General features: G+C 30.5%; 5 protein-coding genes across 5 annotated transcripts; 3 read left to right on the forward strand and 2 right to left on the reverse strand.

Annotated features, from left to right (window-relative positions):
• Positions 1–254: 254 nt before the first annotated feature.
• Positions 255–1,407, reverse strand: Tsp_07298a (hypothetical protein; the record flags this gene model as incomplete). Its single annotated transcript, XM_003381561.1, has 5 exons — positions 1,303–1,407; positions 1,113–1,165; positions 800–1,065; positions 593–735; positions 255–312 (listed from the first exon to the last, which is right to left on the reverse strand). Coding segments are annotated over exons 1-5 (625 nt in total), but the record flags the coding sequence as incomplete, so codon positions are not given.
• Positions 1,408–3,234: 1,827 nt separating this feature from the next.
• Positions 3,235–4,141, forward strand: Tsp_07297 (conserved hypothetical protein). The gene is made up of 3 exons (XM_003381562.1): positions 3,235–3,316; positions 3,414–3,679; positions 4,022–4,141. The coding sequence occupies exons 1-3, from the start codon at positions 3,235–3,237 to the stop codon at positions 4,139–4,141; spliced, it is 468 nt and encodes a 155-aa protein (XP_003381610.1).
• A 1,015-nt stretch (positions 4,142–5,156) lies between these two features.
• Positions 5,157–8,102, forward strand: Tsp_07296 (deoxyribonuclease II family protein). The gene is made up of 8 exons (XM_003381563.1): positions 5,157–5,264; positions 5,325–5,556; positions 5,592–5,780; positions 6,054–6,257; positions 6,678–6,904; positions 6,959–7,042; positions 7,405–7,440; positions 8,043–8,102. Exons 1-8 carry the CDS (start codon positions 5,157–5,159, stop codon positions 8,100–8,102), a joined length of 1,140 nt encoding a protein of 379 aa, XP_003381611.1.
• Positions 8,103–8,614: 512 nt separating this feature from the next.
• Tsp_07295 (deoxyribonuclease II family protein) lies at positions 8,615–11,696 on the reverse strand. The gene is made up of 7 exons (XM_003381564.1): positions 11,642–11,696; positions 11,265–11,435; positions 11,041–11,211; positions 10,590–10,793; positions 9,945–10,171; positions 9,805–9,888; positions 8,615–8,713 (listed from the first exon to the last, which is right to left on the reverse strand). Exons 1-7 carry the CDS (start codon positions 11,694–11,696, stop codon positions 8,615–8,617), a joined length of 1,011 nt encoding a protein of 336 aa, XP_003381612.1.
• Positions 11,697–14,412: 2,716 nt separating this feature from the next.
• Tsp_07294a (ubiquitin family protein) lies at positions 14,413–15,498 on the forward strand (the record flags this gene model as incomplete). The annotated part of the gene is made up of 3 exons (XM_003381565.1): positions 14,413–14,551; positions 14,656–14,883; positions 15,287–15,498. Coding segments are annotated over exons 1-3 (579 nt in total), but the record flags the coding sequence as incomplete, so codon positions are not given.
• Positions 15,499–15,813: the final 315 nt, after the last annotated feature.

Raw genomic sequence — 15,813 nt, forward strand, 5'->3', positions numbered from 1 at the left:
TGAGATACTGTAAATTAAACAGCCATTAAATTCAAATTCAAATTAAATCGGCACATTATTATATCAAGCATTTCATTTTCAAAAATAAATAATTTAACTGGTTTATTTCTTTAACCAACAAAGTGCATTAATTCAATGTTTATGAAAAATACGCATGAAAAGCACCATTGCAAAGAAAATAAAAATCATCATAACAACAGATACAGCAAACCACCAATCGCAATATTTGGAACTATGCTGTCGAAGTTCTTTACCTTTATCAGTAAGATTGGAAGAATTTTTATCTGTCAGTGTGCATGCCTCCTTAATAGTCTAAAAATCATGAGTTATTAAATATTTGCAATAAAAAGAAATTAAATATTGAAATACGAAAAACAAAAAAAGGTAAACTGTACAAATTAAATTTAAAAACTGCTTTAAGCAAATGACAATTTAATTCTGTTAAACAGTGCTATAATGAGTTTCATTATTCTTCTATGATGAAAGAAAACTTCGTTTATAACTTCATTTTCAAATGAACAATAATAATAATAATGTAAAACATTCTACTCAAACATACAAGTCATAGCTGAATATAAATAAGCAAACAAACCATATTATCTTTGCGGACTATATCTCCATAGGAAATAACGTTTTCCTTTAAATTCTTTGATAACTTTGATAATTGCTGAATAATTTTATCCTGAAGTTCATCTTCCAACATGCGATCAAATCCCTCATTTTCACAATATTCATCTAACAGAAAAAAAGTAAATTATTGATAATTTATTCCTTGTACAAAGTGGAATAAATAATTTACCATCGAGCTTAACGTTTAGCAATTGAGAACGTATTTTTCTTGCTTGGTTTTCCACTGATAAAACTTTCAATTCTTTCAAAGTAACGCGCTTATCTTCCAATGGGACAGTTCGTTTAATAGTTTTGGATGGAAAATCATCCCTGTCCGAAAGACCTTGAGTAATTAGCTTCTGCTTGTCAAGCTCATTTACTTCACCAATTTTCATTAACTGCAGCAGAAATTGAACGTCACGCTCATATGCCATTACAACAGATTTATCAACAACTCTGAAATATTATCTGTTTAGAAGCGTAAAAAATTACAAAAATCTTACTTTCCATATTCCAGGTAAAAATCAAAGAATAATTTTTCTGCAAATTTGACGTACTAAAATAAAATTACTCTTGTAATAATTCACTAATCAATGAACATCAAATTTTTTAAAGTATACAACTGACAAACATCATTACATATATATATTTAAAAGTAATCATTCATGATTAAATATCTATATTAATACATACAGCCTTGAAATGACAAAAGTCCACATTTTTAATATCAGCTGCCATTTCCTTGCACCTCACCAAAAAGTTGCGCAGTCTCAACTCCGGCCGAGACAAATGACTCATTTCAAATAAATTAAAATAAAAAGTAAATCAAAATCATGAAAAATGTGAGTATTTATTATCAAAAATCCGGATTGGTGACAGTTTGAATAATATGAAAATCAAGTAATTGTATATTAAGTCAAACATACATGGTATCAGAAAGAGCTGTCTGTTAATAAATACTTTTAAAATAAGAGATATAATAATTTATTTAAGAAATATAATCAAACTAAAGAAAAATAATATATAATGAACATCCAAGTTTTATGAAATAAACGAAGCAGCAATTTTTTGTTTTTGCTAGTTTTTAGTCAAAATTAAAAATATAATTTTATTGAAAAATAATATAACTTTACATCTATAATATGAAAAAATGTTTCCGTATCAAATAAAACTTTCAGAACTCATTTTAATTTTTGCATTTTCTCTGCAACAGAACTACAGTAGGCAATAGCAAATTTATTTACTGGAGTGATATATTTATTTTTTATAACCAATTTACAATATTTTTTGACAATAAAGATTTTTTTAATTACTACAATAAAATTTTATACTAAATACTATATTGTAAATTATATTACAATCTGATATTCAAGTTTTTCCCGCATACACGATGTGGCGGGTGATTTGAACTGAATGTTGCTCGTCTCGTTAAAGCAAGCTAATGCTCTTTGAACAATAACAAAACGAAATACTGAGTATGGAATCTTATTTCAACGATGGAAGTCAATAGAGAATAGACAACAATGCAAGCAAATCGACAGTTCAGATAATAATACACAACTCTAACGTTCGTCGTAACTCTGCATAACGCTGCTCAATAATTACCACACGTCTCGCTCAATAATCATTTTCCTGTCTGTTTTCCTCGCATTTACAGTGCTCAGAAAATTCAACACCACGGTCTCTGTTGGTCAAAAATTCATTTCTATTATTCTTCTGTCAACTGTCATGAATGTGACTGATTCGGCATCGCGGCACCAACTTATATATCACTTACACATGTTCCCGGTCAAATTTCAAGTTTAATGGATAAAAATGAAGCAAACAACGCTTGTTTACTCCATCAGAAACGATGTAAACATGACACATAGTGACAGTAACACGATTAGTTAAAAACAGAACGGAATTTCCATTCTAGAATAAAAGTTTTATTTCTAAAACAATCTTAGCAATTAAAATATGTCGTGCTTCGCAATGTGATTCTGATTAAACGAAAAAATTTTAATTATTCAAAGTGATTTTAATAGGCAAATTATATTTTCCAGCGTGAACCGGTTGGGTAATTTTCTTTTGTATGCACCATAATCTAGCTTTGATTTAGATCATCGTTTCTCAAACGGGGTTCTGCAAAATATTGTCACAACTGCAAATTTTCTGACGATAATTCCAGGCATTTTGCACACTACTAACGATGTGCACGCAGGGTCAACGTATCTACTAATAATTTTCACCATTGTGAGCATTTGGTGGAAACTGATGTTTACCTGAGTTCTATTTGTTTTTACTGTAGCTTACAGTTTTTACTCGTTTTGTTGCTCTCTCTGTTTTTCTCTTATTTAATCGAACATTAATTGTTTATTTTGTTTTTAATGCCCCAAATGTGGGAGTTTTTGAATACGTTGCATCCAAGCAGTTCTGACTTGACTAGTGACAAGAAATCACAGTCATATGAAAGATAAAAGTGCTGCTTATTCTGAGAGGCTACTAGAATCTGAAAGTAAGCAGAGTTTATCATTTGTGAATATTTGAAACGTGACTGAAAAGGCTCAAGAAGCGAGTTATTTGATATTTGCGGAATTGATCACGCAGAAAAGAAAAAGTCACACAATTGCTGACAACCTAATAATGCCAGCATGCAAAATTATAGCAGGCAAAATGTTGGGACACGATGGAGCACGGAAAATTGAAAATATTCCACTTTCAAGCAGTACGATAAGTCGCTTAATTTAATTAATGAATAGCGACGTGTTAATAAAATGTCACATAACTGTGAAGGACTTATGTAATCTACTAAGAAATAGCAGCTTTTCTTCTATTCAAGTTGATGAGTCAACAGATTTCACCAACAAATGTCACGCAATTGGTTTTTGTAAGATTTATCAACGAATGTGAAATTCAAGAAATCTTTTTCTGTTGCAAGGAACTGCCTGAGATGAGCAAAAGAAAAGATGTATTTAATGTTTTGTCCTCACATCTGGAAACAAAAGACTTTTCCTGGAAGAACTGTGTTGGCATCTGTACTGATGGTGCCTTGTCAATGGTTGGTTCCATGAGAGGTTTTGTGTCTCTGGTTAATTAAGAAAATCCTGACATTGTATCAACACACTATTTTCTTCATAGAGAGGTACTGATTTCAAAATCTCTTGAAGGTAAATTGAAAAAAGTTTTTGACGATGTTATAAAAATGATCAACTTCATCAAACAAAGACCCGTTCACTCCAAAATGTTCAAAAAGCTATGTGAAAGCTTGGATAAAGAACACGTAAATTTCTTGCTGTATACAGAAATTCAGTGGCTAAGCAGAGGAAGAGTTCTAAACAGGGTGTTTCAGCTCAATGAATTGCAGATATATTTTGAACAAAACGATAAGCCAAATTTTTCCAAGTGCTTTGAACATAAAAAATGGTTGCAGAGTCTCGCTTACTTAGCAGACATTTTTGGTCACACGAATCTATTGAATAAGAAACTGCAAGGTTCCAATGAAAATATATTGACTTCAAATGACAAGATTCTTCGATTCAAAAAAGAGTGAATCTTTGGAATGATCAGTGGCAGAAGGAAATGTTGAAATGTTTCAACTACTGTCGGGGGTGAAGAGTAGCGAGGGATATGAGAAAACTTCAAGCCTTACTTCAACCTATTTGGAAAATCTGCTGGTCAAACTAGAAGATTATTTTCCATCCCTTTCAATTGGAGAATATGACTGGGTGAGGGATCCATATTCTTAATCTTCTATTTACCCAAAAAATTTGATTTCAACAGAAGAGGATGAACTTTTGCTTTCCGTTTTCTTTTGATCTTCAAGTTCCAGACTGATTACTATACAAGTGAGCAGTTTTATATATTTGTGGAAAAATAAGCGATGAAAGCTAGCGTTAACAACAGCTGCCAGTTGACAATGCTATAGTTGATGCGCAAATAATCATCACTAATCAAAATCTAGTCTGAGTGAAACTTTTACAGTTCAGCGTCAATGTTGCTCCTCTTACATTCTTGACAAAGCTGCTGTTGGTATTCCCGGACTGTATCCGTATTTGAGGATATTCTTTTAACAACGTCTGATGAAGAAAACCTAGCTCATATTCAGATAAACAAACGCATTCGATGCTTCTGTCAGTTAAAGAAGAAGGCCATTTTTAACTGTTAATTAAATGAATTGAGAGAAAAGTGAACTCCACAGCAGAACACCTGTAGTCACATATAAGTTGACACTAAAAATCAAGTGAAGAAAAAAGTACATGTTTTTCAATAAGCTAAAAATTAAAATGAAATTGTTAGAATCACTGCGAATTTAATAAAAGATTTTAATATATTTAAATCTTAATAAAAATATTTGATTATTTGTTAAAAATAATAATGTGCTAAATTAAATTACAAAGAAGTGCTGTTATAAACACATTACTATCAATGCCTGGTAAAAAATAAATAAACAGAACTTCATGAATAAATAAATTAAGAACAGATTTTAAACATTAATCAACTTCAAATAAACAATATTTCCATGCATAATCATTGCGCATTTTGTTCATGCAATGACACAGAAAAAGATGCTGAGCTACGTTAAGCTGCATACATATTTTATTTTAATAGCAATTTCACAGTCACAAAATCCCAAATGCAGGCAAGCAGACGGTGGAGGTGATGTAGACTGGTTGGTTATTAAAAATTATTGGCAAAATAAAATACGACACTATTGTTTTGCAGTTAGATGATAGTATTTTAGGGCAATATTATACAAAGCTCCTGGCCAAGCTTCAGGTAAAATCATCGTATCAACGAACGCTGGCGCATGGGCGAATGGAGCCGCAGTCCTTACACAACAGGGTGGACAATCGTTTGGAGTCACACTAGAACATGTTGTAGGGAATAACGATAACATAAAATTCCTTGCATACAACAATGTTCCACCAGGCATGCCCAACGTAAAAACAAAGTCAAATAGCAAAGGTATGAAAATGAATCTCCAAACTTTCAATATCAAGTTGTCCAACCATTTCAAGGAGTGATAATTCTGCAAACACCTGTTAATACTGATGCCGCTTCATGGATTGTCCATACTGTACCTGGATTTCCAGCTGCAAAAACGGGTTACAGCTGGCCAGTAGCTGAAAATGCTAACGGACATTTATTAATTTGTTTGACCATTTCAAAAAGCCAAATAAATGCCATAGGTTTGATTGACTTTTATTCAAATTGTTAACACTGAATGTTATAAACACTTAATTTATATTTTAAAACATTCATTTCAAATGCACGTAAAATTATGCATTATAGTATTATTACGCACCATCTTCCAAGAGTGAAATTGAAATTTTCAAATGTAATCATTTAATGGATCATTATCATATGTAATATAAATAAAAGATTTAGTTAACGGCACCTTAAAAAAAGGAACAACATTGTACTGATAGGTTGAATTGTATCTGATGGTACTTTTTGTTTAGCTGCATCATTGCTTCATTCTGAGCCTTTAGTACATTATAATGATATTCCTGAAACTGAAACCGTAGGAATGCAATATTTCAAAAAATTATCAGATGGACAGTTTCCAACAGTTCCTCCATATTTGTCAAGACAATCGATTAAAACAACAGGACAGCCTGCGGTAACTGTAAATGTTTACAGTAAGTCAGCAACATCTAGATATGGTAAGTAGTGTCAAAAAAGCAGTATGAAAATTTTATTTTTAATATATCAGGTAATCATGAATAAAAATGCATATTCAAAAAGAACAGTAAACGTTTGAAAAATAAAAATATTTGAATAATGTAAATTGAACTTTATAAATTAATAAAACGCATATATATAAATTAAATATTATCTTTACTATGAGCATGTGATGATTGATTTATCAAATGTGCAAATAAAAAGATAGAGGAATACTTTTCAAGTTTCTGTAATACTGACAATGCGCCTTTGCATTCAGTGAAGCTTGAAAATAAAATTTTGTCCTTCTACACTTTAAAATATTAAGAAATATGTCATGATATTTTACATTTGTTTTATCAATATGAAATATGTAGCAAGTAAATTATTCCACTTCAGAACAAATAAAATTAAATTTTTAGAAATATACAAGAGAGTGATCGTAAAAGCTCTTAAAAAAACGATAAAAGTGTGGTCAAGAAGAGACAATAAACTGAAAGGAGACTGTAGAGTAGTGGAAAGAAATATTCGTTTAATCAAAAGCCCTGCTCCAGTTGGCGATCACAACACTAATCTTGATGCTGATTTGACGAATTGGGCTGTTTCTGATCCTGGAAATATATTTTGCTTCATTGATAGGCCATATGCTGTAAATTGATGGAAAAATTTTCAATAATTGAATTGCTAATTTTTTTCAATTTAGAAAAGCCAAACTGTCCAATCTGCGATGGCAGTTTGTATTGATCAAGCTGCTATTTTTGCGAGATTTAATGACATTGCTGCTCAAGTTGAAAACTGCCTGTAGTGAAAACATCCATGAAATGATATATCAGATATATTTAAATTTTGTTTATTGGTTGAACTTAAAGCTGCAGCGTTTCATATGAAATGTTATCTTTGTTGATTTGTTTGTGAACTGTTGCACATATAAGCATATCTTATGCATAATATAATTTACCTGAAGTCGAATTTTTTCATTTGTGTTTCCATTTCTATGCGGCTGGTATATTGACTCCTCGGTTTAATGGCAGTTTCTATACTTTTTTTCTATGCTAATCTTTTTTTATTTTTCACAAAATATCATGTTGCAGATAATTCTTTAATTATTTCAAGTTATTCTTATTTAGTATTTTGCTTAATTTATTTGAGCAAATTTGTGAAACCTCAGAAACTGTACATTGTGATGTAAATGTTATATAATTTGATCCTTTTTAATGTTTTTCAGTGCATTTTAAATATTTATTTCAATAAATCTGATTTTCAAGCTGTAATGTTACCAAATGGCTTCAATTCCATAAATCGTTGTCTTTATTTAATTTTACTTTACATTTGTCTTGCATCTACCTGCCAACATTATTAACAAATAGTTTCATAATTAAATTTGCAACAGTTAAAAAGGGTAGTAAAGTAATAAATGTAGGACTGATTTTTGTAATTTTATAGATTTGCTACACACAATATGAATACGTATTTAGAAATAAATTTTAAACAGTATATTACTTTCCGTGTCCGAGTGTTGGTAATAACTTGATGACATATTTACAACAATAGTTTGAAATAGTCATTTGCATTGATAGCAAAAGTGAAGTTAAGTTCATAATTTAATGATCACCTTAGTAATTTATTTGTTTGTTATAAAAAAATTTTTCAACTTTTTAAATAATTTTTATTTTATAACGTTGAAGATATTTTTATCATTTTCATAATTAGGTTTCCATCTGGCACATTAAAGTTAGCATTTATGAACTGCAGATTTGTATTTATTCAAACAAACATGAAAATTTCAGTTATGTGTCGACTCGCTTGTCCTGCCTGCTCGTCCATCATTGCTCGTATTCACGTCTTGATGCGCGTTCTCTAGGCATGTTTGTATGCAGATCAAAACGCTGAAGAGATAATATGGCTCTGTTAAAGTTTAACAAATAGTACAAAACACAAGCGGGCACAACACACAGACTCTCTCATGTCTGAAACTTACTGCAAGCTGATAATGTAGTTCGTGTTGTTTTATACCGGTCGCTAACCGTAGCTGCTAGCATCATCGCAAATTCAACCTAATTATTTTATGAATATTATGCAATTACTCATTTATCAGCAATGTAAAATTCTCATCTCCATTCAAATTATCGACATTTTCTAATTAATTGAAATATTGCAATTTATAAAATTTGATTTTTTGTATCTGAAATACAGTAGGATCAGGTTAACACTATTAACGCGACAAACAATTTTCATGGAATGAAAATTTACATGTGCAATAGCATTATGTTGGGCTCAGTTAACGCAAACATCAAGCTCTGCTTAACAGGAATTTCATTTTAGTTTGAACAGTTTTTTTCCAAAAGCATTATTGTTTGTATTAGCTAAAATGCTCTGCATAACACGAACTTGAAAACCAAGCGATTTGTTCAAGCGCAACTTGATCTACTGCAATCTGTCTTCGATTCACTTGCTTAAGCTGAAAATTTTGTTGAGAACATAAAATTCAGTAATACCAGTAATCTTGAATTTTACAGAAAAACAATAATGATAACCAGTAAACATGTAAAATAATGTCTAGCGCGTTTACAAAAATAATTTTCAACTTCAAGTATGGAAAAATTATTTGTTGATATGTTTTCTGCACATTTATAGCTCGCTCCTTTAATATGAGCAGTCATTTGGTACAAAATTACAAGCAAATACCTGACATTTCATTAACCTCAGTCCATTGTACGTGAAAAAAATGAATATATAATTTGACATTGCTCTATTATTGCCCACTAAATTCACAGTTATTCATTTATATTATTCATTTGAAACAATAAAAACTTAGCAAGGTTTTATTCATATCATGACAATAAAAAAGCTATAATGTTCAAAATAAAAATATTATTCAATAAAAATGATCAGTACGACAGAAACAGCTTTGGAAAGATCCATTGCCATATGCCACGCTATTCAATACTGCCGAATTACAGTTGAGCAACAGCTCAACTTCACATTTATAGAGTAGAACAATAAAGAGATTTTTCAAATAAGCAAAAAAAACATTTAAAAATTGAAAAATAACCATTTATAAGAAAAAGTAGTATTGATTTAGAAAAAAATAAAAGAGTATTATTGGCAACATCTACTGAAATTTTTCAAAACAACTTTCCATTTAAATAGTAAAATAAATCATTAATGGATCATAAGATATCAAATTAAAATAAAACAATTTTAAATAATTCCAAAACATTACGCGTTGCAGAATATTTTGTGACAAGAACATGAACAAGAAAGATCAGCACAGCGAGAAAAGTGCAGAAATAACAAATTAAAATCTCATTTTACCATTCAAGAAGTAAAAAAGAAAACTTTTATGCACATAATAAACATTTTCTAAAATATTTTCACGAATTCTAAATTGCATATAATATAACATAAGATGTACCATTGAATGCAAACAAAACAATTAAGATAGGATTACATATTATATGCAACTATTTTTAGTTTAATCAGTAAACAAAATTTAAACAAGTCTGATATGTCATTTACAAAATATTTTCACTACGGGCAGTTTTCAACCTGAGCAGCAATATCATTAAATCTGGCGAAAATATCTGCTTGATCAATACAAACTGCCATCGCAGATTGGACAGTTTGGTTTTTCTAAATTAAAGATAAATTGTCATTTCAGTTATTAAAAATTTTTTAAATGTATTTACAGCATATGGCCTGTCAATGAGGCAAAATATATTTCCAGGATCAGAAACAGCCCAGTTTGTCAAATCAGCATCAAGATTAGTGTTGTGATTGCCAACTGGAGCAGGGCTTTTGATTAAACGAATATTTCTTTCCACTACTCTACAGTCTCCTTTCAGTTTATTGTCTCTTCTTGACCACACTTTTATCGTTTTTTTAAGAGCTTTTACGATCACTCTCCTGTATATTTCTAAAAATTTAATTTTATTTGTTCTGAAGTGGAATAATTTACTTGCTACATATTTTATATTGATAAAACAAATGCAAAATATCATAACTTGTTTTTTAATATTTTAAAGTGTAGAAGAATAAAATTTTATTTTCAAGCTTCACTGAAAGCAAATGCGCATTGTCAGTATTACAGAAACTTGAAAAATATTCCTCTATCTTTTAATTTGCACATTTGATAAATCAATCATCATACATTCATAGTAAATATAATATTTTATTAATATATATGCATTTATTAATTTGTAAATTTCAGTTTATATCATTCAAATATTTTGGTTTTTCAAATTTGTATCTTCTTTTATGAGTATACATTTTCATTCATAATTGCATAAAGTATTAAAAATAAATTTTTCATACTGTTGTTTGCCACTACTTACCATATCTGGATGTTGCTGACTTGCTGTAAACGTTTACAGTTACCGCAGCCTGTGCTGCTGTTTTAATCGATTGCCTTGACAAATATGGAGGAACTGTAGGAAACTGTCCATCTGATAATTTTTTGAAATATTGCATTCCTACGGTTTCAGTTTCAGGAATATCATTATAATGTACTAAAGGCTCAGCACGAAGCAATGATGCAGCTAAACAAAAAGTACCATCAGATACATATTAAATGTATCAGTACAATCTTGTTCCTCTTTCTAAGGTGTCGTTAACTAAATCTTTCATTTATATTACATATGATAACGGTCCATTAAGTGATTACACTTGAAAATTTTAATTTCACTCTTGGAAGAAGGTGCTAATTTTACGTGGAGTTGAAATGAATGTTTTATAAATATGAATGAAAATATGAGTATTAACAATTTGAATAAAAGTCAATCAAACCTATGGCATTTATTTGGCTTTCTGAAATAGTTAAACAAATTAATAAATGTCCTTTAGCATTTTCAGCTACTGGCCAGCTGTAGCCCGTTTTTGCAGCTGGAAATCCAGGTACAGTATGAACAATCCATGAAGCGGCATCAGTATTAGGAGTTGTTTGCAGAATTATCACTCCTTAAAATGGTTGGACAATTTGATACTGAAAGTTTTGAGATTCACTTTCATACCTTTGCTATTTGACTTTGCTTTTACGTTGGGCATGCCTGGTGGGACATTGTTGTATGCAAGAAATTTTATGTTATTGTCATTCCCTACAACATGTTCCAGGGTGACTCCAAACGACTGTTGGTCGCGTTGTGTTAGGTCCGCGTTTCCATCCACCCATGCACCGGCGCTATCTGAAACGATAATTTTGCCTCTGATTTGTCCTGGAGCTTTGTATAATATTGCCCTGAAAGCACCCTAATGTGATGACAATTCAATAATGCTGTAATTTCTTTTTCAAATGAATTTTCGTAACTGACCAATCTACATTTGCAACGCCATTATTAGCTCGGCATTTAGGATTTTGTGATTGTGTAAAGGTTATTAAAATAAAATATACGGGCAGCTGAACGTATTTCAGCATTCGCTTTTCTCTTTGGATGATACAAACGCATTATGATCATGACTTCAACGATTCTGACAAACATTTTCAATCTGTCTTTGATTTATTTATTAAACAGGGTTTGTTTATTTGCAATTAATGGTGATGATTGACAGTGCCCATTTTTATTGATCCTTGTTTCCAGTATTTATTATAATTGTTATACCAACACCTATATAAATGCATAATTTTTCCATTAAACATGAATATCTCAATTAATACATAAAAATGTGCAATGAATTTTTTGTCAGATGAAAAGGAAGGAAAATGGAATGAAATAGAAAATTCATAAGTGGTTACCTGAAATTGATCAAATATTGCCGTTCTCTGAACTTTGTGCTACCATATGGCAACAACGACCGCAAAAAGGTTAATTTTTTTATAGTGAAAAAGAAGATGTTCACTAGTTTCATCCACAAATTCCATGCCAAATTCCATGATTCACTGCGCTATAAATAACAAAAAGACATAAGCTAAGAAATCTTATATAGTTTTTATCTACATTAATTTTTACTCATTTCTTAGAATGCATATTATTAATTATTATTGTTTATGAAATAATCAGTACCTAACTTCATAATATATTTAGGAAATAAAGGAAGTGGCAACAAAATATGCATTTCTATTAGAAAACGGTGATCTCTTTCACCCCAACATAATCATCACATTTCTGCATGTAAATTCCATAAAGTTCAAAAATTTGCTTCTGTGTTAAGCTTATGCTGCTTTAGCTGTGATAATAGTGAATAGATCGCTAGTTCTTTGCCGCATTCACTTATGTACATGATCGAAGAATTAAGACTACTGTTCTATAAATTGGCAGAATTAATACTGCTCGTCTCTCTCTCTATTAAAATTCTAACAGATAATAATACATTCTGAGAAATCAGTCAAATTTATTGCTGATCAATAAAATTACAATTATTTTGTTATTCATAAAAATGTACATGATAAGTAATTGTTTCATTAAATTATAGAGAATTTTAAAATAGTCTCCATTAATATTAATCAAAAATATGTTCGAAAATATATAAATTGATCATAATAAAATGCAATATTGCCTTTTATTCTTAACCCTCGAACTGGATTTTGGAGTATTTTAGAGTCAGGTGGCTTTTTAGTTTTTATATCTCTTCCCCTAATTAGATTGTATGAACTGTGACTTAGGAATGTTCTTCTAAAGCAACGGAAATCTTTATTCTAAATTTTTTTTTAATTTATTGTAGTCTGTTATGTATTATGATGGCTGAGAGTAAAAAAATCGCAATTTGAACCTTTTGGGTATTTTTCAACATACCAATTTCTAGCTATTATGTATACAATTTTCAAAATAGACTACTTCCATTCAAATCTTTTATGAGCAAAAATTTGTTGGGCGTCAAAACATGCCAAAACCATACACATAATTAAATGATGCCAAACAAGCATGTAAACAGTAATTGTAAACAAATTGCACAAAAGTTGTTTAAAACCAATAAAATATAGTAACCAATAAAATCACTTCGCCAATCAGAAATTACTAATAGTCACTTAATTGTTACAAATAATTTATTCATCCGAATTGCTTAATAGTGCGTTAAGTGGGTAGCCAAACCCAACCTATTCGTTCGTTAAAGTTATCTACAAAACAGTAAATTATACATGTGAATGATATTTCATTGAAGAACAAAAATTTTATTTCTTTTAAACAGTCTTGTGGTGCAGTATAATTTCTAAATCCTTCTGAATTTTACATTCCCTCAGCATTTCAAATTATAAAGAAATGCAGAACAATTAACTAGGTAAATAACAGTAGTGAATTATCCTAACCCCAAAATAAGTGGCACTTTATTTTTACTTCTACATAGCCTTATTATATTTCTTAAAAAACACAGATATTTGTTTTACAACTAGTATTTGAAAACAATTCGTTTACCTATGCATTACTCAGCACATAGTTTTTGAAACTGTCTTCCAAAACATAGTTCATCAACAAAATGTTTGAGATTGGTGAGGTTCTGAACAAAAGATAAAATACTAATAATAAAAATGGATAAAAATGGACCAATCATGCAATCAGACAGATTCATAAGAATTAATAAGATTTCCGTTTTCCTAGAATAAAAGCTTCAAAATGCCGAAATTTTCACTTCCGGTTGTAAATAAAAACTCACTTATCCTCGTCTACTACTGTAAATGCTGTTTCCAAAAAGACTTTATAAAACGCAATGCTTGACGAAAAAATTAATTAATAATTTTTTTGGCAAAACTCTGCTTTAAAAAATGTGATGAAAGCATTCTACCATTCATAGAAAATAAATTTATGAGATTTCAATGATTAAAAACCTGAGAATCATTTAAAACACGTGACCTTGAATTGCCTATAAGTGGTGCAAATCAGAGCGTCGTGTTTATTTCGTCATTTTACAGCGTGTGGTGAGTAGGTCTTTATTTTTGAAATTTGTTGTTTATAGTATTTTTACACTTTCAACGTATTTCATTATTTAGTTTAAAAGAATATTTAAAAATTGAAAACATCATAATAGCTTATTGACTAGACTATTCATAAATAAATCTGTTGTTTTCGTCATACCTTATGTGTAACGGGATTCACTGTATACATATACATGCTACTTTGTAGTGTAAAATCACCTCACCATGTAATTAAATGTAAATAATTATGCAGAACGGTTGTAATTTTCATTAGTAGTGGAATTTATTTGTTGTGTTTTAGATAAACTCTCTGGAAAATGCAGATATTTGTCAAAACTCTGACTGGGAAAACCATTACTCTGGAAGTGGAACCCTCAGACTCAATTGAAAATGTGAAAGGTAAAATTCAGGATAAAGAGGGAATTCCACCCGATCAGCAGCGTCTGATTTTTGCCGGTAAGTAAAGTGTAGATTAGTTGACGCGAAGCTATGTTATACAAAGTTGATCTTTTCCTGTTTACTGTAATACGCGATGTAAACATTGGGAATTGTGTTTTCAGGCAAACAGTTGGAAGACGGACGTACTTTGTCCGATTATAACATTCAGAAAGAGAGCACGCTTCACTTGGTTTTGCGTTTGCGCGGTGGGATGCAGATATTTGTGAAAACGTTGACAGGAAAAACGATTACACTTGAAGTTGAGCCGTCAGATACAATTGAAAATGTAAAAAGCAAGATTCAGGACAAAGAAGGCATCCCACCAGATCAACAGCGGCTTATTTTTGCTGGTATGCTTCTATAATAATAACAGTAAACAAATGCGCGATAAAGGTGTAATTTACGTTGATTTATTGATTTTTGAATGACGTATCTAGTGAATGACTCACTTCCTTCTATCTTACTGTATTAGGTATACTGTAGGAAATGCAAGATTGCATCATCATTAAATGAAGGAAGATGTTGTTTATGAAGTTTTCAAATATGAAAAACAGAGAAATAAGTAGTTTTTAATTTCAACTCATTGATTAAATTCCTGTTAGAATATTGATTTAAAACTTTTTGTGAAATGTAGAGATTAGAATTGAGATTGATACATAATAATTGTGATTCATTTATAATACCTTATATCTGTTTGTGTTGTTTTCAATTTTGAATTAAAGTCGGAAAACTGATAAAAAACGCAATTTTCAGGCAAACAGTTGGAAGATGGTCGAATGTTATCAAATTATAATATTCAAAAAGAAAGCACATTGCACTTGGTGCTTCGTCTACGCGGTGGAATGCAAATTTCTGCTACGACTCTTACTGGAAAACATATAACTGTAGAAGTAGAACCCTCTGATACACCAGAAAGTGTGAGAGGAATTAACCCATCCATTATTTGTCTCCACCGAATCTACAATGTTAGATTTATGTCCACACCCATTATTGGATTATTTTAGCTCAAGACATTATTTGGTCGACTTATAGATAAAAATATTATTCTTTAGTTCTTCTTCTGTATCAATTCCCACCTATAAAACTACTCACTATGCTATTCGCATATCCCTATTTTATGAATAAAAATGATAGTTTCACCACCAGACGTACCATCCCATTAAATCAAAAATCGCAGATTTCTCCATAATATATTCTTTACTTGATCTTTTTGGGATGATCGCACCATACTACTAATTCTACTACATCCTCCTTATCCTTACGTTATTTAACCTACTTTA

Source organism: Trichinella spiralis (genome assembly GCF_000181795.1).
Source record: "Trichinella spiralis strain ISS 195 chromosome Unknown Scfld1, whole genome shotgun sequence".
Taxonomy (NCBI): domain Eukaryota; kingdom Metazoa; phylum Nematoda; class Enoplea; order Trichinellida; family Trichinellidae; genus Trichinella; species Trichinella spiralis.